The following is a 21480-nucleotide window of genomic DNA, read 5'->3' on the forward strand; positions in this document are numbered from 1 at the left end:
TGAGTGAGGTTGAGCTAGAACTTGCGGCATCTTCTTAATGAGAGACGTATGTTCAAACTACTTTTGTTCCTGGAAGCAATCAAAACCTGTTTTGGTTTGTTTCTTTCTGCTGCACTGGTTATTGTCTGTGTCCTGTTTTCCAAGTGGATTGTGAGGATGGCATGAAGAATTGATGCAGAGACAAGGGGTTTTCCCTTTTTACAGAAAATGATGAGAAGATGAGAGAAGAGTCAAACAAATGTACGGTGAACTACACTGTACACGGGAACGGAGGACATCAAGAGACAAAGGGAGAGCCAGTTCTTTGGAGAAACCAGGGATGAGGAGGAGCTGCTTAACGCAAAGCAAAAGCAAGCCATTTACTCCAAGAGCCGATGTATGAAACAGGGTTCATGAAATGCTCAGGCCCCTGCGTCACCGTCACCACGGGACACCGGTAGTGCCCCAAGATGGCCACCCTCATATCATCGTTCCTTCGGCGGTGCCGAGGTCACTCCATGGCGGCGCCACTGAAAGATCTCCTTGGACAGTGGTGAGCACCGGAAGTAGCGCAACATGGAACCTCAAGACCGTGTCTTCAAGCACGATGCTCCCAACAGAGTCGCGATATTAAGGATGCTGCCATTATGCCAATTCAACTCCAAACCTAGGCTCTCACTCCAAGGCAACTACCAATCCTTAGAGCAAGCCAGGGAGATGACGACACACCTTGGCCACGCCTCCAAGAAGGGACAACACCCACGGGCACCGTCACCGCCAGCACCGACCGAGTACGGGCAAGAATTTCTTCTGAATCGCGTGCACCTGCCCATCGAATTGGGGCCACACCGTCCAAGTTGACCACTCTGCCGTAGCCGAGAAGTCCTGGTCCGCCCAAGACCCGCATAGGCAGGAACACACAACCGACATCCAGCTCCCTGCATGCCCGACCAAGGGTCGCAGGAACCGCACATCCAGCCGTCGGGCCAACTCCCGACAGACGTCTGTGAGTGGCCCTGTGTGGCCCAGATCAGGCCCATCCAGCCCGCGCCACCACCTCCAACACCCACGACCACGAGACCAGCAGCGGGCACCACGACGGAGGCGCCAGGAACCGCGTCATGCTCGGCCGCTGCAAGCGCAGCAACTCCTGGCCAAGCACCGCCACGCCAACAAGGCCTAGTCCCGCATCATCACCTCCAGGAGGAGCCACCGCGCTGCGACCATCTCCTCACGCGAGCCCCAGCTGCGCACTTCCTCTCCGCTGGAAAGCTCTGCCACGCACCGTCACACCAGTTCCAGATCCCGTAGCGAGCAGCTCCACGTCCCCGACCACCACGAGGGTCACACTTGACCAATGTGAGCTCGTGTGAACCGGATCCCGCTGCCACCGACCGCCAACGGGCTTCGCCCGCTGACGTGCGCTGACAACAGCGAGGGGGGATGAGGAAGAGGGGGCAACGGCGGTAGTGGTTAGGGTTTTCGCCGAAGCCGCCCCTAGGGAGCGACGCGGGGGTCGTGGAAGTAAACTAATAACTATGAATATGAAAAACACAGGAATATGATAAGAATGAATGAGCAAAACAGAAGAGTGGAAAATGGAGGAATTTTGCAAGCTTGAGGACTCATTTGGTTCATAGGATTCTTATAACGCAGGAATAAGAAAAATATACGAATATGTGTTTAGTCATAGGATTCTTATAACGCAGGAATAAGAAAAATATATGAATATGTGTTGAAAACAGAGGATTGGAGAACACATATATATTGTCAAAGTCGGTGTTTGGTTCACAGGAATGTAAATTTGTTTGTTCGTGATTTAGAGAAAAATGTCGTACTATTCAAGAAAAATGTTCATGACATTCGAAAACTGTTCAGGCTTTTAGAAAAAAATTATGTCATTTTTTAAAATGTTTACAAAATTTTAAAAAATGTTCATGTAGTTCTAAAAATTTTTTTGTGACATTTAAAAAATTGTTTAAACAACGTAAAAATGTTAATGTAGTTTAAAACAATGTTTCGTACCATTTAAAAAAAATCATGACATTTAAAAAATGTTCACACATTTCAAAAATATGTTCAGGACATTTAGAAAACAATTATACAATGTAAAAAATGTTGCATAGTTTACAGAAATTATTTGTATCATTTAAAAAACAATTCAACGTGTATTTGAAAAATATATTTAACATGCACTAAAAAAAGTGTTCAAAACATGTATTTAAAAAATTCTCAACATGTATCACAAAAATGTTACGTGCATACGTAATATGAACAGCGTGCATTGGATAAACTAGACATGTATTAGAAAAGGAAAAGAAAGAAATACCCTGAAGAAAACTAGAAAACCCAAAAAACCACAGAAAGAACAGAGGAAACGACTAAAAAACCAAGAATAGCGTCGTTACAGGGCCGGCCCAGTCACTGCAGGCTCTAGCCCGCTGGATGGTCCAACGTGCGCGTCGATCAGTGTACCTTCATCTTCGAAGGTAGAACCACCAATATTACACGCTTTCGGTCTGGATTTTGGGCGCCATTTGTGGCTAATAAACCCACCAGACATTCATTGTATCCCTATGAACTTATGTGATTAATAAAGTGTGTTTAGACTAAAAAAAACAAAAAGTTGTTCTAAAAAAACAAAAGTTACCATAGGGAACGAAATCCCCATCGGTAAACGGAACGGATTCAGCCGATACGAACGCCGTCCGCTGCCGCCTATATAACATAACGTGATCCCAGGGGAGGAGCAGACGCGCACTGCTAGCTGCACACGATCTGAGATTGTCGATTGGCCATGGCCGTACTCTTCTCTCCAGGTGAGAAGAGATTCCGTGCTAATTTTATTTATTTAATCTCCAAACATCACGGCCGGAGTCCATCGAGTATATATTGTTGGCTTGATCAAGTATTTTTGGACCTCTTTGATTTGCATTGCAGAGGAGGAAGAGAGGAGGGAGAGGGAGGAGACGGAGAGGATAGTCAAGCTGCAGAGGGAGCTGCAGAGGAACAGGGAGATGGAAGCAGAGAACCTTTATTTGCAAGAGCAGCTTGTTGGTCTTTACTGTTACTAAAGTTTTTACAAGATGCAGATGCTCATTGTTGCTCACATTCATTACGTGTTCCTAATACTTTGGCAGAGAGAGGTTGAGCTCAGCAGGCAACAGCACGCTGCTGATTTGCAGGAGAAAAATAGGCTTTCCCGATTGTTGGAGCATAAGGTATGTATGCATGTAATCCTTCTTACAACTGCATTCAGCACTACTGATGGAGCATAGTCCATTTTTTTCACCGACGGAGGATTTCAATTAATGGTTTGGACAAAATTAAGTTGCTGTCTCGGCATGCCATGTAATTGTCAAAAGGCCTGGGTTTTTGTTTTCTTTGAAATTTGGATGATATAAAATTTGTTTGCCTAATTGCTGACAAGAGTTAACGTGATCAAAATCAATGTTTGCAGTCAGTTTAATTTTGGTGGCTTGGATTCAGATTTGTTGTATTTCAATATTTTTAATTTTTGCTTTATGGGTATTGTCAACTTATGAGCATTTTACATCATGTATTTGTTTTCGTTTTCACAAGATTATATTGTCTTCCACCTTTTGTATCTTTTAAAAATTAGGCTTGCCATCTTTATCAAACCTTTTCAATTTCTCTTTTGTTGTTTCAGAATGCTTTCCTGGAAAGAGTTGTCCAACGTCGAGAAGCTGAGTTTAATAGCCAAAAGAAAGAGAGGGCAAAAAGGATTAATCAGTTGATTTCAAGAAAGCGTGCAAAGGAGACTCTGCTGAAATTGATGTATTATCTGTTTCCGGAGGAAGAGCGGATCCAAATGTTCCACGTAGTAGACGCTAGAAAACGTGAAGGTAAGTAGATTCTCATACTAGCTTTACTCTTTGTTCTGCTCGCTGATCGAGCACGGTACTAGAGCTTTATTGTTATTTTTGGTAACTTCGTTAACAAGTTAATTGTTGTTCCCACAAGCTTATATTATGTCAGACCAAATCTACAGCCTATAGGTTGCTTAATTTTAGTTTATTCCGACTCTATCCGAGTGTTGAAACTACTTTGAATTGTCATTATCTTTGAGGATCGACCGCAATGCAGTATTGCTTTCTCATACTTGGACAATGGATCGCTGAAAATAGATCGTACACTAGTTGTGGCTTTGTTGCTAATCCATGTTGTTTGTGTCATTTGGAAGCGAGGAAAACACATTATAGCCGATCAAGTATTGTTGGCAATAACATCTCACCTCTTTGATCTGCAGAGTAAGAGAGGCGGAAGAGGGAAGACGCGGAGATGAGACTAAAGCTCGACACACTTAAAGCTAAGCTCGACGCACTTAAAGCTAGCCAAGCAGCTGCAGGAGTTAATTAATGGAGATTGAAAAGAAGGAGAGGCTTGGTCTCCTAAATATTTGAAGCATGGATCCTGCTTTGCATCATTTCGAAGTCATGTTTGATCTATGAGCCACAGTACTCCCATACATAACATGATGCTACTTGTTATGGTATTTTGAACGACGATGTTAGTATTACTCAGGTATAACATAATTTTAGTTTAGTTATATGTAGATTTTGTTTGCTGCAAGGGATGTATTCATTGCAAGCGACTTCTGCTTTTTCTGCATGTTTCTTCGGTTTGTGTGTCGCTGTCGTGCGATCATCCTTGCACCTTTGCTGTCTTCTGTCAACTTCATTTCATTCCGGCGAAGTTATCGTCAGCTCCGACGACGAGAGCGGCAAGAAGGGCGGCGAGGAGGAGATCTACGTCGAGGAGTGGCATAGCGTCTTCCCCAGTGAGGACGACGACGGCACCAGCCCGGACCCGGCTCTCACCGAGGGCGGTCACGAGGAAGAACTGGCTTGACCTCCACTTCGATCGTGTTTAGTTTAAGTTTTTAGTGTAGTTTAGTTTTAGTTTAAATTCATGTTTAATGTTTGATTGCCAGGACTTTTGATGTTGAACTTATGTTTGTATGCATCATCTTGCGGTTAAAATTTGATTGAATTTGTGCAAAATTACTTTTACTCCGTTAACTTTTGAGGATCGGCTAGGTCTGGCGAAATTTTAGTGGAATATATATACTCCGCTAAGGTATACTAAGCAGTTTACTCCCTTAACCTCTAAGAGATCGGTTAGAAATGCCCTAAGTGTGTGTGCGCCCCACTTATTTTGCTCCCTTGCATTTGTTCAGCGTCTTGCTCTGCGATACTCTGCTTTTGCTGTTTTCCAGAGATGGCCTACATGCGATTATTGAATAGTAAATACTCCCTCCGTTCTAAAATACTTGTCGTGGAAGGGAGTACATAACAATACTACAATACTAGGGCCTCTTTGATTCACAGGATTGTAAAAACATGGGAATAGGAAAAACATAGGATTGAAATGTCATGCTCATCTCAATCCTATAGGAGTTTAGGTTGTTTGATTGCATCATAGGAAAAACGAAGGATTCTTTCAAAGAGGTTTGACTGGATACTAGAAATCCTATAGGAAGTAGTACAAAAAATTCCTTAGAAAAAAATCTTATAGGATTCAATCCTATGAATCAAACAACCAATATAGGAAAAAATCCTAAGGATTCTAATCCTCCAAAATTCCTATGCAAATCCTTTGAATCAAAGGAACCCCTAGTTGTTAAGCGCGCGCGCAGGCTTACATAGCGCCTACTGAAGATCGGATCTGAACCATGGAGCTTTAAGGTAGACAAAGTGGCTCGGCTACACACAACCCTTCAGAATTTCTACTCTAAATAATAGCCACGCAACAGTTGGTAAAAGAAAAGTGGTATAATTGGAGGCAAGAAAACAACAGAAGAATCTGAAGTAATAGTCAGAGCTCAGTAATTACTGCATCCGTATTATTCTACAACAGACACCCCTAGCAGCAGAAGAAGCTAGCTCGCCAGTTTGAAGGCAAACACACTGCTTAACAAAAGGCCTAGAAATATGGCAGCATAAAAATAAGCACTGCTCACAGCCATCCCAAGGCCACCGGAGTTACAACATTTAACACACGGATCACCATACGAAATTCCGCCCTGGCCACAAACATATCTCACGGAGGCATAAGACCCCAAATTTCTGTAGTCTTACCTTCAGATTTATATAGTACCCTTATTCAGGGTCACTGGCTTCACCATTACCTACAAACCTTGAAACGACCACCAAAATTAGACCTCTCTGATCTACTTCTACATCGAATTTTTACGAGCATTAATCCAACAGAAAAAATTAGCCAGACAATACGATTGACAGCGCCCTACCAGATTCAGAGGTACATCTCATCAAGGAAAAGAAGTGAATGTTCAACTTCGTTAAGCAGGGCACTGCACCCAGTTCCAAAACTTGGTGATCTATTATCCATCTGGACCTGAAAACTAGAGCTTGGAACAGAAACTCTTGCCTCTTTTCCAGGGCAATGGCACCATCGCAAGGCCTGGAGATGAATCAGTGCAGTCGTGCGAGAAGATAGCACATGCACAGCTCCAGACGTTGCAACAGAACCTGTATGTGGGCATATGGCCATGTACAGGGAAAATAACAGACATCAGCAATGTGATGAATTACAAATACAAATAAAAATACAAATGGTAAGTTATAGTGGGAAGCACAGATGTGCCAATGCATCAGGTTGCAGTATAACTGAAACAAGTACGTATGCATCAACGCTGTCAGAAAAATTTACTGAACTACAGGACACTAACAAGGTACAGAAACAAACTCTGTTTGTTCATCAGCTGCTTCTTTTTGTTGAATCGGGACATGCATTCACTGGAGTATTGTTGCAGGGTTACAATCATGCTCTTGTGAAAACAGGAGGACACAACTCTGATGCCTATTATAACAAGAAAATGACCATGCCCATGACAATAACGTGCAAGCAGAACTCTTGCATCTCCAAAAAAATTTGCTGAGCTTCTGACTGAAGCTCCTCTCTATTTTGTACTCTGTTGCTTCCAATATATAGCCGTACCTTACCGACGGACGACCATTTTCTCTGAAAATAATGTGCAAATCTCTCATGGTGTAGCAATCCATTCATGATAAAGTAACAAGTATGTGCTTGTAAAAAACTACAGGGGTAATAATCGAGATAAATCCTAACAAGTCGTCAGGGTTGATAAATCAGAGGTAATTCCTACAGTAAGCTACAAAACTGAGCTGTTATGCAGGGCATATTTGTTTAATCAATGATGAAAAGCTGCATTCTTTCTTTCTTTCTGAATCAACAAATTGCATCCGTTGGATCAATGATGTTGTGACAAGGCACAAACAAGCACAATCGATCACTTGGGACGGAGCATACACCTAGCTAGATCACTCATAATACTACATAAGAGTAACTGGCCTGACTGCCAACAGCATCAGACATCTGAGTTTGGTTTCAGACAGTCAGAAACCGTCCATCATTTTCCTTTCGAGTTGCTGGAACGTGTCGGCGTCGACGACGACCTCTGATTTTAGATGAGCAACGATGGCTCTGAAAGCCTCACCACGTGCCTGGTCGATCCGCCTCCGCGCCTGGGCCTCGGCGCCGACGCAGTCGTAGTCGACCTCCACGAATCCTTTGGAGGCGTACTCGCGGCGGACCCTGGCCTGGAACCCGGCGAACCTATCCAGATGCTCGTAGCACTCGCGCGCGTGCCGGTAGAGGAGCACCGTGCGCTCGTCCTTCTCCTCCGGCGATGGCAGAAGCGACGGGTTGTCGCGCTTCAGGTCTCGGTACACGGCGGGAGGGACGTACGGCGACCAGTCGACGATCCGGTCGACCTCCTCCCGCGGCAGCCGCCACATCTTCTTCGCCGCCGGAATCTCCTCCTCTCCTCGGGAACAGCCGACCATCCTCTTGGCCTTCGGGGAACACTCCTCGCCGGAAAAAGATCCCGCCTTTCGTTTGCCAGGGCAGACACACTCGACGCCGGCCATCGGCTGATCTTATTTCTGCTCAACTCGCCGGGAGATGTTGAGATCTGGATTGGGGGCTGCCCGCGTTCGATTTTCGATTTTGGGGAGGGGGGCTTGCTCCTCCTTATATTGGTTTGAGCCTCGTCCACGCGTCGGGCTCGGGCTATCTGAGTCACACTCGGATCCACGCGCTTTGTGCAAAACCGTGATTAATTATAAGGAACTTTTTCTAATTTTTATATCTATACCTAATAAGTATCTATATATACCTTTTTATATACCTATATACCTATAATAAAGCCAATTTTTTCATCCGTTCACCGCTGAAAGAATTTTTTTTCTATCCAAGATTATACTAAAAGGCGACTACTCTGCGCCGGCGCACCGGCGCAATCAATTTGGCCGGACACCGCGCGGCCGTTTGATTAGATTATATTTAACCGTCAGATCCCCAATCGCTTCCTTTCCAAATAAAGCGCAGAGGAGAAAAACAAAAGCAGCGCCGCCGCCAACACTCGCCATGGATGGCTGATGTAGCAAACCTTGAAGAACCGCCGCCCCTCACCGCCGCTTGCCGCCCTCGCCTTCGGTCACCACCGGTCGCCGCCCTCGCCGCCCTCGTCGTCGGTCACCATCGATGGCCGCCCTTGCCGCTGGCGTTTCTCGCCGGCTCCATGAATGCAACAACGTGCACTTGTGGTTGCAGCTCCGGGGGAGATGGCCACAGCTCCGGTGGTGCCAGCCGCCGGGCCACAGCTTCGGTGGTGCCGACCACCGGCCACAGCACCTGTCATTGAGGTCGCTCTGTACCTTGTTGTGTGCCCGCCCGAGGCTCTTGCTGGTTCCAACAAAAAACGATGCTGGTTGTAGCAGAAAAGTTTATCGCTTCCAGCAAAAAAAGCTTACCGTTGCCGCCTGTCATCGTCATTGTAGCAAAAATGTTTACTGGATGTAGCTTTTGTGGTTACCGGTTGCAGCAAAAAAATAACTTGGTTGTAGCAAAAACAAAAATAAACGTCGGCCGGCCGTTGTGTATGATGGTAACAAACCCTATAGCTGGTAGTAGCAAGAAACGTCATAGTTTGCAGCAAAAATACATTGTCTCCTGTCGTTGAGGTTGCATCATCTTCATGAATCATGCCGCAAAAAACGTTGTCGCTGGTAGTAGCAAATGAAGCTGCCGGTAGTAGCAAAACAAGACACTCGCTCCAACAAAATAAATATCAGCGACAAATCCTGTTGTTAGTTCGAACAAAAAAATTGTCGGTTGTAACATCCCTCGCCGCCGGATGCAGCATGTCTCATGGCCGGTTGCAGCACTCCATAAAAAAGAAAAAGCTATGTATGGACGCACCAATGGCGACTCCTGCATCGTCCTCGCAGTGGTGCATGGGCAGGCAACGCCGAGGGGAAGAGGAGGCATCAAAAAACGTCCGAGTTGTCGCGCCACAGGCGCTGCGGTTGCAGCACCGGGGAGTCCAGATCCGTCACAAGTGACCTGCGCCTAGCCGGCGTTCTGCGCAGGAGAGAGAAGAAAAGGAACAAAAGGAAGAAGAAAGAAAACGAGAGAAAAAAAGAAACGATTGATGGCGGGCCCAGACAATTAGTCAAACTGTATTTAGAGGAGGGGCACGCGCGGCCGCTGATGAAGCTATGTACCTAGGGTAGGGTCATGTACCTGTCCTAACTGCCCTACCCAAGGACATCTCTAGAAGAAATCACCTTTCAATCGACTTGGAGGTGTTCCACTCGACAGACTCGAAGACACTCGATCAAAAAGCAATCACTCGACCAAGATCCAACCACTCGACGGCCAGGAGACCTAAAGTCACTCCGCACGCTAACGGTCGGTCATTAAGTAGCTTTTATGGTCATCATAGCACTTTATTACTAGCGTTACCAGTAACGCCCTGCCTTAATGTACATTGAACCCTTTGTAACGTGGGCTGGCCGGGGTCCTGGCGCACTCTATATAAGCCACCCCCCTCCTCCGAGACAAGGGTTCGCACCTCTGTAATTCATACTCACATAATCCAGTCGACCGCCTCCGGGCTCCGAGACGTAGGGCTATTACTTCCTCCGAGAAGGGCCTGAACTCGTAAACCTTGCGTGCTTACAACTTCTCCATAGCTAAGATCTTGCCTCTCCATACTTACCCCCCTACACTACTGTCAGACTTAGAACCACTACAGTTGGCGCCCACCGTGGGGCAGGTGTTTTAGCGTTTGTTGGAGGAGTTGCGACCTTTTCCGACCCGAATCATCATGGTTTTCGGCGGAGTTTCGATGGAGGGCCGCGAGATCCGTCTCGGCGCGCTCACGTTCATCGTCGACGACTCTGCTTGGCTCCAGGAGCCTCCGCTCGACGTGGACGCACTCCCTGTTCGCGGGGCAACGCACTTTAGCGCGTACGTCCGCGGCGTTCTCCTGCGGCAACCATCGACCCCCTACCGGTCGGCTCCTGTGTTGTCCTCCCTCCCCGTTTCCCGCCGGCGCAAGCGCTCCGGTCGGTCGAGACTTCAGCGGTGGGTGAGACACGCGGTGGCACGTCAGTCGGCCACCCCTCAAGTCGCGGCAATCGAGCCCGACGAATCCCTCTACGACCTGTTCGACTGGCTCCGCAGAGACCGCATCCGAGTGCGACAGCAGCGATCCGGCGGCGGAAGTTCTGATGGTCGATGGACCGCCTAGTCCTCCCGGTTTTCCCCGCACCGACGGAGGCGCGGGTGGAGGCGACCCGTCGCGTCTCCATGAGGAGTATCTTCCCGAGCCTCTCACGTCGCTGCAGAGAGAAGAACTTCGCCGCCGGAACGTGGATGCACTGCACACTCCTATCGTTGGAGAAACCCCCGAGGCTCGCGCCTTGGAAGACGCGCGCCTGGCAAACTTGGCCGAGCGCACTCGATTGGAGAACCTCCAGCGAGCACTCGACGAGCGTGCGCGACAATGGGTTCCCGAATCCAGTCGACGTCAGCTCTTCCCGCCCCCGCAGGTATATCGAACTCCGATTCAGAATTTAGCAGCTGCGGCCCGTATAGCGGAGTGGATTCAGCCTTCCTAGTCGGAGGCTGGCAGAGGCTTCCTGCAGATCAGAGCGTTACTCCGAGCAGCAGGAGATCAGAATTCCGTTGTTTCTCAGTCGCGGAACAGGATTCACATCAGATCCGTTGTTGCGGACACAGTCCAGTCGGCTCACAGCCCGAGATCGCCCCCGAGGCGTGAGGGACGTGGAGACCGGTGTGACCGGTATGGGAACCATGAGCAGTATGATCACCGAGTCGATCGTGACGGTCGACGTCGAGTGCCCACGCCTCCCCCGAGGAGCGGGTCGTATGTGCCTCGCCAGCAGGATGACATGCGCCCTCATAGTGGTGGGCGAAGGATTCCAGTCGACCCCAGAGGTCCAGGCTTTGACGCGAGATCCATTCTCGTCCAAGGTTTGGTCGACAGGAACATGGCTCACCGAGAAGGTCACGACAGAGATTCCCCTGCCAGCAGCAGAGTACATGTTTCGGGGCCTGTCGGGACCCCGATTCTAAGTCACACCGATCTAGCATGTAACACCTCATATCATTTTGTGGCCTCACGCGCGGTATCCCCACGGGTGTCGCCTTACCATGGCCCGGGACCGTTTGCGCCTTTTGGCTCACGTATATGATAGTGTCGCTAGCAACCATACGACAGAGAACCCGGGCCGACATGGCTAGTCGTGAACCCAAAGCGGCACAGACCTATGGAGACAGGCATACATGAATCACATCGAGCATGTCGGTCAACAGCGTATGAATCCGGGCTGTAGCACTGGGCTAACAGGACTCCGGAAGTCACCGCGTGACATTTCCCCGAAGGGACAAACATAGGAACGAAGTGAAACACATGCCGGCCAGTCAAGTGTTCTGAACAGTAGTGCTGGGCTAGCAGGACTCCGGTGAACCGGGCTGTAGCGAACTACTATGGCTCAAGGAAGCACTAGACTACATTTCCCCATAAGAGAGACTACCAAGGATAAACAACTAGATTGTCGGATCCCACACATAGCAATACACGTCACACGTACGCATAACATGCAAGTATGTGCTGTACAACATGGCATCACAACATAACGCAAACTCATATAGATAAAGGCTCAGAAGAGCCACATAGCATAAATACAAACAGGGGTCACATGACCCATCATTCAAAGCATACAAGCAACGGAAGCATTACATGTCTGAGTACAGACAACTACAAAAGAAAAGGGCTGAGAAACCTGACTATCTACAAGACCCTCCCAAGGGTACAAGATCGTAGCTGAGGTAACAAGCTACTCGTCGAAGTCCAAGCGGAACTACTAGTAAGACAGATGTCTCATCTGCAAAACATAAATAAAGCAAATGTGAGTACAAAGGTACTCAGCAAGACTTACATCAGATCCTATCATATATGCATTTGTATCAAGAAGGTAATGTGGGGTTTAGTTGCAGCAAGCCAGCTTTGACTCAGTGGCTATCCTGTTCTACGACAACGAGAAACTTCTTTGAGATGAGGCAGTGCACACGAGTCCACAAATCACCACATCAATACACTACTATGGATTCATCTTCGTCTCCCTACGAGAGGGCCATCCATAGCACTCACACTTGTCTTGAGCATTTTAGAGTATCCACTTTAAGTTGTCTATGTACCACGTAAGCATCCAAGAAGTCCATAACCGAGGACACGGGTATTCGAATAGATCATGATAACCCTGCAGGGGTGTACTTCATCACACACGCTCTCGCCACTTATCACCATGTACACATCATGTATCTTGGCAACCTTCAAGAGGAAGCCTGGCAAGGGTGTTGGCCACGACCTGACTAACCATGCAAGACTCTAGTCCAGGTCTATCACCTATTTGGGTTCCATCCGCAAGGAGATCCGGCTGGGGTGTCGCTCATGGCCCCAAACGATGTGATCAAGGTTCCCAAGCCCACCATCCGGGTGCCACTTGGTACACCGTGCCACCTATGCCTAGTCTTTCCCGAGCCCACCCTGCCGGGTGCCACTCGGTAGAAGAATAGCACTACCTACAAACACCAGAAACTATTTGCAACTCCTGGACAGAGATCAAGGCGGTTAATAAGTCGAGAGATCTTGGAGCGCCCGGAGCCCAATGTGTGGTAGTAGCTAGTCATTGGACAACTTACACAGAACTCAGTTCTTAAGGACGGTCCCAATGAGACAACCCACCATGTACTCCTACATGGCCTCTCACCGCTACCTTTACCAAATCGTGTTCACACGCTTAACTCTCAGCACCAGAACATACCATAGCACTCCAAATCATTTCCGATGAATCAGACCTGACACAACTCTAAGCAATAGCAGGCATGGCATGGTAGGAACACCACATGGTGAAGGAAATATGCCCTAGAGGCAATAATAAAGTTATTATTTATTTCCTTATTTCATGATAAATGTTTATTATTCATGCTAGAATTGTATTAACCGGAAACATAATACATGTGTGAAAAACATAGACAAACAAAGTGTCACTAGTATGCCTCTACTTGACTAGCTCGTTAATCAAAGATGGTTATGTTTCCTAATCATGGACAAAGAGTTGTCATTTGATTAACGGGATCACATCATTAGTTGAATGATCTGATTGACATGACCCATTCCACTAGCTTAGCACCCGATCGTTTAGTATGTTGCTATTGCTTTCTTCATGACTTATACATGTTCCTATGACTATGAGATTATGTAACTCCCGTGTGCCGGAGGAACACTTTGTGTGCTACCAAACGTCACAACGTAACTGGGTGATTATAAAGGTGCTCTACAGGTGTCTCCAAAGGTACATGTTGGGTTGACGTATTTCAAGATTAGGATTTGTCACTCCGATCGTCGGAGAGGTATCTCTGGGCCCTCTCGGTAATGCACATCACTTAAGCCTTGCAAGCATTGCAACTAATGAGTTAGTTGCGGGATGATGCATTACGGAACGAGTAAAGAGACTTGCCGGTAACGAGATTGAACTAGGTATTGGATACCTACGATCGAATCTCAGGCAAGTAACATACCGATGACAAAGGGAACAACGTATGTTGTTATGCGGTCTGACCGATAAAGATCTTCGTAGAATATGTAGGAGCCAATATGGGCATCCAGGTCCCGCTATTGGTTATTGACCGGAGACGTGTCTCGGTCATGTCTACATTGTTCTCGAACCCGTAGGGTCCGCACGCTTAAGGTTTCGATGACAGTTATATTATGAGTTTATGAGTTTTGATGTACCGAAGGAGTTCGGAGTCCCGGATGAGATCGGGGACATGACGAGGAGTCTCGAAATGGTCGAGACGTAAAGATTGATATATTGGACGACTATATTCGGACATCGGAAAGGTTCCGAGTGATTCGGGTATTTTCGGAGGTACCGAGGAGTTACGGGAATACGAGGAAGAAGCAATGGGCCTTAATGGGCCTTAGTGGGAAGGACCAGGAGATGGCGCGCGCCTCTCCCAAGCCCAGTCCGAATTGGACAAGGGGTTTGGGGCGCGGCCCCTCTCTCCCTTCCTTCCCCTCTTCCCCCCTTTCCCCCCTTCTCCTAGTTGGATTAGGAAAGGTGGAAACCTACTCCAACTAGGAGTAGGAATCCTACTCCTCCTTGGCGCGCCCACAAGGGCCGACCGGCCTCCCCCTTGCTCCTTTATATACGGGGGCAGGGGGCACCCCATAGACACACAAGTTGATCTTCGTGATCGTTCTCTTAGCCGTGTGCAGTGCCCCCTTCCACCATATTCCTCGATAATATTGTAGCGGTGCTTAGGCGAAGCCCTGCGACGGTAGAACATCAAGATTGTCACCACGCCGTCGTGCTGACGGAACTCTTCCCCGACACTTTGCTGGATCGGAGTCCAGGGATCGTCATCGAGCTGAACGTGTGCTAGAACTCGGAGGTGCCGTAGTTTCGGTGCTTGGATCGGTCGGATCGTGAAGACGTACGACAACATCAACCGCGTTGATATAACGCTTCCGCTTTCGGTCTACGAGGGTACGTGGACAACACTCTCCCCTCTCGTTGCTATGCATCACCATGATCTTGCGTGTGCGTAGGAAAATTTTGAAATTACTACGTTCCCCAACAGTGGTATCAGAGCCTAGGTTTTATGGTTTGATGTTATTTGCACGAGTATAACACAAGTGAGTTGTGGGCGATATAAGTCATACTGCCTACCAGCATGTCATACTTTGGTTCGGCGGTATTGTTGGATGAAGCGGCCCGGACCGACATTACGCGTACGCTTACGCGAGACTGGTTCTACCGCCGTGCTTTGCACACAGGTGGCTGGCGGGTGTCAGTTTCTCCAACTTTAGTTGAACCAAGTGTGGCTACGCCCGGTCCTTGCGAAGGTTAAAACGGCATCAACTTGACAAACTATCGTTGTGGTTTTGATGCGTAAGAAAGATTGGTTCTTGCTTAAGCCCGTAGCAGCCACGTAAAACTTGCAACAAACAAAGTAGAGGACGTCTAACTTGTTTTTGCAGGGCATGTTGTGATGTGATATGGTCAAGACATGATGTTGAATTTTATTGTATGAGATGATCATGTTTTGTAACCGAGTTATCGGCAACTGGCAGGAGCCATATGGTTGTCGCTTTATTGTATGCAATGCAATCGCGCTGTAATGCTTTACTTTATCACTAAGCGGTAGCGATAGTCGTGGAAGCATAAGATTGGCAAGATGACAACGATGCTATGATGGAGATCAAGGTGTCGCGCCGGTGACGATGGTGATCATGACGGTGCTTCGGAGATGGAGATCACAGGCACAAGATGATGATGGCCATATCATATCACTTATATTGATTGCATGTGATGTTTATCTTTTATGCATCTCATCTTGCTTTGATTGACGGTAGCATTATAAGATGATCTCTCACTAAATTATCAAGAAGTGTTCTCCCTGAGTATGCACCGTTGCGAAAGTTCTTTGTGCTGAGACACCACGTGATGATCGGGTGTGATAGGCTCTACGTTCAAATACAATGGGTGCAAAAACAGTTGCACACGCAGAATACTCAGGTTATACTTGACGAGCCAAGCATATACAGATATGGCCTCGGAACACGGAGACCGAAAGGTCGAGCGTGAATCATATAGTAGATATGATCAACATAGTGATGTTCACCAATGAAACTGCTCCATCTCACGTGATGATCGGACATGGTTTAGTTGATTTGGATCACGTGATCACTTAGAGGATTAGAGGGATGTCTATCTAAGTGGGAGTTCTTTAAGTAATTTGATTAATTGAACTTAAATTTATCATGAACTTAGTCCTGGTAGTATTTTGCAAATTATGTTGTAGATCAATAGCTCGCGTTGTTGCTTCCCTGTGTTTATTTTGATATGTTCCTAGAGAAAATTGTGTTGAAAAATGTTAGTAGCAATGATGCGGATTGGATCCGTGATCTGAGGTTTATCCTCATTGCTGCACAGAGGAATTATGTCCTTGATGCACCGCTAGGTGACAGACCTATTGCAGGAGCAGATGCTGACGTTATGAACGTTTGGCTAGCTAAATATGATGACTACTTGATAGTTTAGTGCACCATGCTTAACGGCTTAGAATCGGGACTTCAAAGACGTTTTGAACGTCATGGACCATATGAGATGTTCCAGGAGTTGAAGTTAATATTTCAAGCAAATACCCGAGTTGAGAGATATGAAGTCTCCAACAAGTTCTATAGCTAAAAGATGGAGGAGAATCGATCAACTAGTGAGCATGTGCTCAGATTGTCTGGGTACTACAATCGCTTGAATCAAGTGGGAGTTAATCTTCCAGATAAGATAGTGATTGACAGAATTCTCTAGTCACCATCACCAAGTCAGTAGAACTTCGTGATGAACTATAGTATGCAAGGGATGACGAAAACAATTCCCAAGCTCTTCATGATGATGAAATCGATGAAGGTAGAAATCAAGAAAGAGCATCAAGTGTTGATGGTTGACAAGATCACTAGTTTCAAGAAAAGGGCAAAAGGAAAAAGGGGAACTTCAAGAAGAATAGCAAGCAAGTTGCTGCTCAAGTGAAGAAGCCCAAGTCTGGTCCTAAGCCTGAGACTAAGTGCTTCTACTGCAAAGGGACTGGTCACTGGAAGCGGAACCACCCCAAGTGATTAGCGGATAAGAAGGATGGCAAAGTGAACATAAGTATATTTGATATACATGTTATTTATGTGTACTTTACTAGTGTTTATAGCAACCTCTCAGTATTTGATGCTAGTTCAGTTGCTGATTAGTAACTCGAAACAGGAGTTGCAGAATAAACAGAGACTAGTTAAGGGTGAAGTGACGATGTGTGTTGGAAGTAGTTCCAAGATTGATATGATCATCATCGCACATCCCCTATACTTTCGGGATTAGTGTTGAACCTAAATAAGTGTTATTTGGTTTTTGCGTTGAGCATGAATATGATTTGATCATGTTTATTGCAATACGGTTATTCATTAAAGTCAGAGAATAATTGTTGTTCTGTTTACATGAATAAAACCTTCGATGGTCATACACCCAATGAAACAAGTTCGTTGGATCTCGATCGTAGTGATACACATATTCATAATATTGAAACCAAAATATGCAAAGTTAATAATGATAGTGCAACTTATTTGTGGCACTGCCGTTTAAGTCATATTGGTGTAAAGCGCATGAAGAAACTCCATGCGGATGGGCTTTTGGAATCACTTGATTATGAATCACTTGATGCTTGCGAACCATGCCTTATGGGCAAGATGACTAAAACGCCGTTCTCCGGAACAGTGAAGCAAGCAACAGATTTGTTGGAAATCATACATACTGATGTATGTGGTCCGATGAATATTAAGGCTTACAACAGGTATCATTATTTTCTGACCTTCACAGATGATTTGAGCAGATATGGGGATATCTACTTGATGAAACATAAGTCTGAAACATTTGAACAGTTCAAAGAATTTCAGAGTAAAGTGGAAAATCATCGTAACAAGAAAATAAAAGTTTCTACGATATGATCGCAGAGGTAAAATATTTGAGTTACGAGTTTGGCCTTCAATTAAAACAATGTGAAATAGTTTCACTACTCACGCCACCTGGAACACCATAGTGTAATGGTGTGTCCGAACGTCATAAACGTACTTTATTAGATATAATGCGATCTATGATGTCTCTTACCGATCTACCACTATCGTTTTGGGGTTATGCATTAGAGATAGCTGCATTCATGTTAAATAGGGCACCATCTAAGTCCGTTGAGACGACACAATCTGAACTGTGGTTTGGCAAGAAACCAAAGTTGTCGTTTCTTAAAGTTTGGGGTTGTGATACTTATATGAAAAAGTTTCATCCTAATAAGCTCAAACCCAAATCGGAGAAATATGTCTTCATAGGATACCCAAAGGAGACTTTTGGGTACACCTTCTATCACAAATCCGAAGGCAAGACTTTTGTTGCTGAATTCGGAGTTTTTCTAGAGAAGGAGTTTCTCTCGAAAGAAGTGAGTGGGAGGAAAGTAGAACTTGATAAGGTAATTGTACCTTCTCCCTTATTGGAAAGTAGTTCATCACAGAAATCTGTTCTTGTGACTACTACACCAATTAGTGAGGAAGCTAATGATGATGATCATGTAACTTCATATCAAGTTACTACCGAATCTCGTAGGTAAACCAGAGTGAGATCCGCACCAGAGTGGTACGGTAATCCTGTTCTGGAAGTCATGTTACTAGACCATGATGAACTTGCGAACTATGAGGAAGCGATGATGAGCCCAGATTCCGCGACATGGCTTGAGGCCATGAAATCTGAGATAAGATCCATGTATGAGAACAAAGTATGGACTTTGATTGACTTGCCCAATGATCGGCGAGTCATTGAGATTAAATGGATCTTCAAGAGGAAGACGGACGCTAATAGTAGTGTTACTATCTACAAAGCTAGAATTTTCGCAAAAGGTTTTCGACAAGTTCAAGGTGTTGACTACGATGAGAGTTTCTCACTCGTATCTATGCTTGAGTCTGTCCGAATCATGTTAGTAATTTCCGCATTTTATGAAATCTGGCAAATGGATAAACAAAACTGCATTCCTTAATGGATTTATTAAAGAAGAGTTGTATATGATGCAACCAGAAGGTTTTGTCAATCCGAAAGGTGCTAAAAAATTGTGCAAGCTCCAGCGATCCATCTGTGGACTGGTGCAAGCATCTCGGAGTTGGAATATACGCTTTGATGAGTTGATCAAAGCATATAGTTTTATACAGACTTGCGGTGAAGCCTGTATTTACAAGAAAGTGAGTGGGAGCACTACAACATTTCTGATAAGTATATGTGAATGACATATTGTTGATCGGAAATAATGTAGAATTATTCTGTAAAGCATAAAGGAGTGTTTGAAAGGAGTTTTTCAAAGAAAGACTTTGGTGAAGCTGCTTACATATTGAGCTTCAAGATCTATAGAGATAGATCAAAACGCTTGATAAGTTTTTTCAATGAGTACATACCTTGACAAGATTTTGAAGTAGTTCAAAATGGAACAGTCAAAGAAAGAGTTCTTGCCTGTGTTACAAGGTGTGAAATTGAGTAAGACTCAAAACACGACCACGACAGAAGATAGAAAGAGAATGAAAGTCATTCCCTATGCCTTGGCCATAGGTTCTATAAAGTATGCCATGCTGTGTACCAGATATATTGTATACCCTACACTGATTATGGCAAGGGAGTACAATAGTGATCTAGGAGTAGATCACTGGACAGCGGCCAAAATTATCCTTAGTGGAATAAGGATATGTTTCTCGATTATGGAAGTGAAAAAAGGTTCGTCGTAAAGGGTTACGCCGATGCAAGTTTTGACACTAATCTAGATGACTCTAAGTCTCGGCCTAGATACATATTGAAAGTGGGAGCAATTAGCTAGAGTAGCTCCATGCAGAGCATTTTGACATAGAAATTTGCAAAATACATGCGGATCTGAATGTGGCAGACCCGTTGACTAAGATTCTCTCACAAGCAAAACATGATCACACCTTAGTACTCTTTGGGTGTTAATCACATAGCGATGTGAACTAGATTACTGAATCTAGTAAACCCTTTGGGTGTTGGTCACATGGCGATGTGAACTATGGGTGTTAATCACATGATGATGTGAACTATCGATGTTAATCACATGGTGATGTGATCTAGATTATTGACTCTAGTGCAAGTGGGAGACTGAAGGAAATATGCCCTAGAAGCAATAATAAAGTTATTATTTATTTCCTTATTTCATGATAAATGTTTATTATTCATGCTAGAATTGTATTAACTGGAAACATAATACATGTGTGAAAAACATAGACAAACAAAGTGTCACTAGTATGCCTCTACTTGACTAGCTCGTTAATCAAAGATGGTTATGTTTCCTAACCATGGACAAAGAGTTGTCATTTGATTAACGGGATCACATCATTAGTTGAATGATCTGATTGACATGACCCATTCCACTAGCTTAGCACCCGATCGTTTAGTATGTTGCTATTGCTTTCTTCATGACTTATACATGTTCCTATGACTATGAGATTATGTAACTCCCGTGTGCCGGAGGAACACTTTGTGTGCTACCAAACGTCACAACGTAACTGGGTGATTATAAAGGTGCTCTACAGGTGTCTCCAAAGGTACATGTTGGGTTGACGTATTTCGAGATTAGGATTTGTCACTCCGATCGTCGGAGAGGTATCTTTGGGCCCTCTCGGTAATGCACATCACTTAAGCCTTGCAAGCATTGCAACTAATGAGTTAGTTGCGGGATGATGCATTACGAAACGAGTAAAGAGACTTGCCGGTAATGAGATTGAACTAGGTATTGGATACCGACGATCGAATCTCAGGCAAGTAACATACCGATGACAAAGGGAACAACGTATGTTGTTATGCGGTCTGACCGATAAAGATCTTCGTAGAATATGTAGGAGCCAATATGGGCATCCAGGTCCCGCTATTGGTTATTGACCGGAGACGTGTCTCGGTCATGTCTACATTGTTCTCGAACCCGTAGGGTCCGCACGCTTAAGGTTTCGATGACAGTTATATTATGAGTTTATGAGTTTTGATGTACTGAAGGAGTTCGGAGTCCCGGATGAGATCGGGGACATGATGAGGAGTCTCGAAATGGTCGAGACATAAAGATCGATATATTGGACGACTATATTCGGACATCGGAAAGGTTCCGAGTGATTCGGGTATTTTTGGAGGTACCGGGGAGTTACGGGAATACGAGGAAGAAGCAATGGGCCTTAATGGGCCTTAGTGGGAAGGACCAGGAGATGGCGCGCACCCCTCCCAAGCCCAGTCCGAATTGGACAAGGGGTTTGGGGCGCGGCCCCTCTCTCCCTTCCTTCCCCTCTTCCCCCTTTCCCCCTTCTCCTAGTTGGACTAGGAAAGGTGGAAACCTACTCCAACTAGGAGTAGGAATCCTACTCCTCCTTGGCGCGCCCACAAGGGCCGGCCGGCCTCCCCCTTTCTCCTTTATATACGGGGGCAGGGGGCACCCCATAGACACACAAGTTGATCTTCGTGATCGTTCTCTTAGCCGTGTGCGGTGCCCCCTTCCACC

At 45.7% G+C, this 21480-nt stretch overlaps 1 protein-coding gene across 1 annotated transcript; it reads left to right on the top strand.

The window, feature by feature from the left end:
* The first annotated feature begins 3012 nt into the window (after positions 1 to 3012).
* LOC125548008 (eukaryotic translation initiation factor 3 subunit A-like) lies at positions 3013 to 4965 on the top strand. The gene is made up of 3 exons (XM_048711721.1): positions 3013 to 3200; positions 3650 to 3845; positions 4250 to 4965. Exons 1-3 carry the CDS (start codon positions 3066 to 3068, stop codon positions 4252 to 4254), a joined length of 336 nt encoding a protein of 111 aa, XP_048567678.1. The 5' UTR covers positions 3013 to 3065; the 3' UTR covers positions 4255 to 4965.
* Positions 4966 to 21480: the final 16515 nt, after the last annotated feature.

Source organism: Triticum urartu, chromosome 3 (genome assembly GCF_003073215.2).
Source record: "Triticum urartu cultivar G1812 chromosome 3, Tu2.1, whole genome shotgun sequence".
Taxonomy (NCBI): Eukaryota; Viridiplantae; Streptophyta; class Magnoliopsida; order Poales; family Poaceae; genus Triticum; species Triticum urartu.

Bases quoted from the DNA above. Each gene is read 5' to 3' on its own strand.
- LOC125548008 (XM_048711721.1), top strand. From the start codon at position 3,066: ATGCAGATGCTCATTGTTGCTCACATTCATTACGTGTTCCTAATACTT. The intron at 3,201-3,649 runs GTATGTATGCAT...TTGTTGTTTCAG, and splicing joins CCCGATTGTTGGAGCATAAG to AATGCTTTCCTGGAAAGAGT.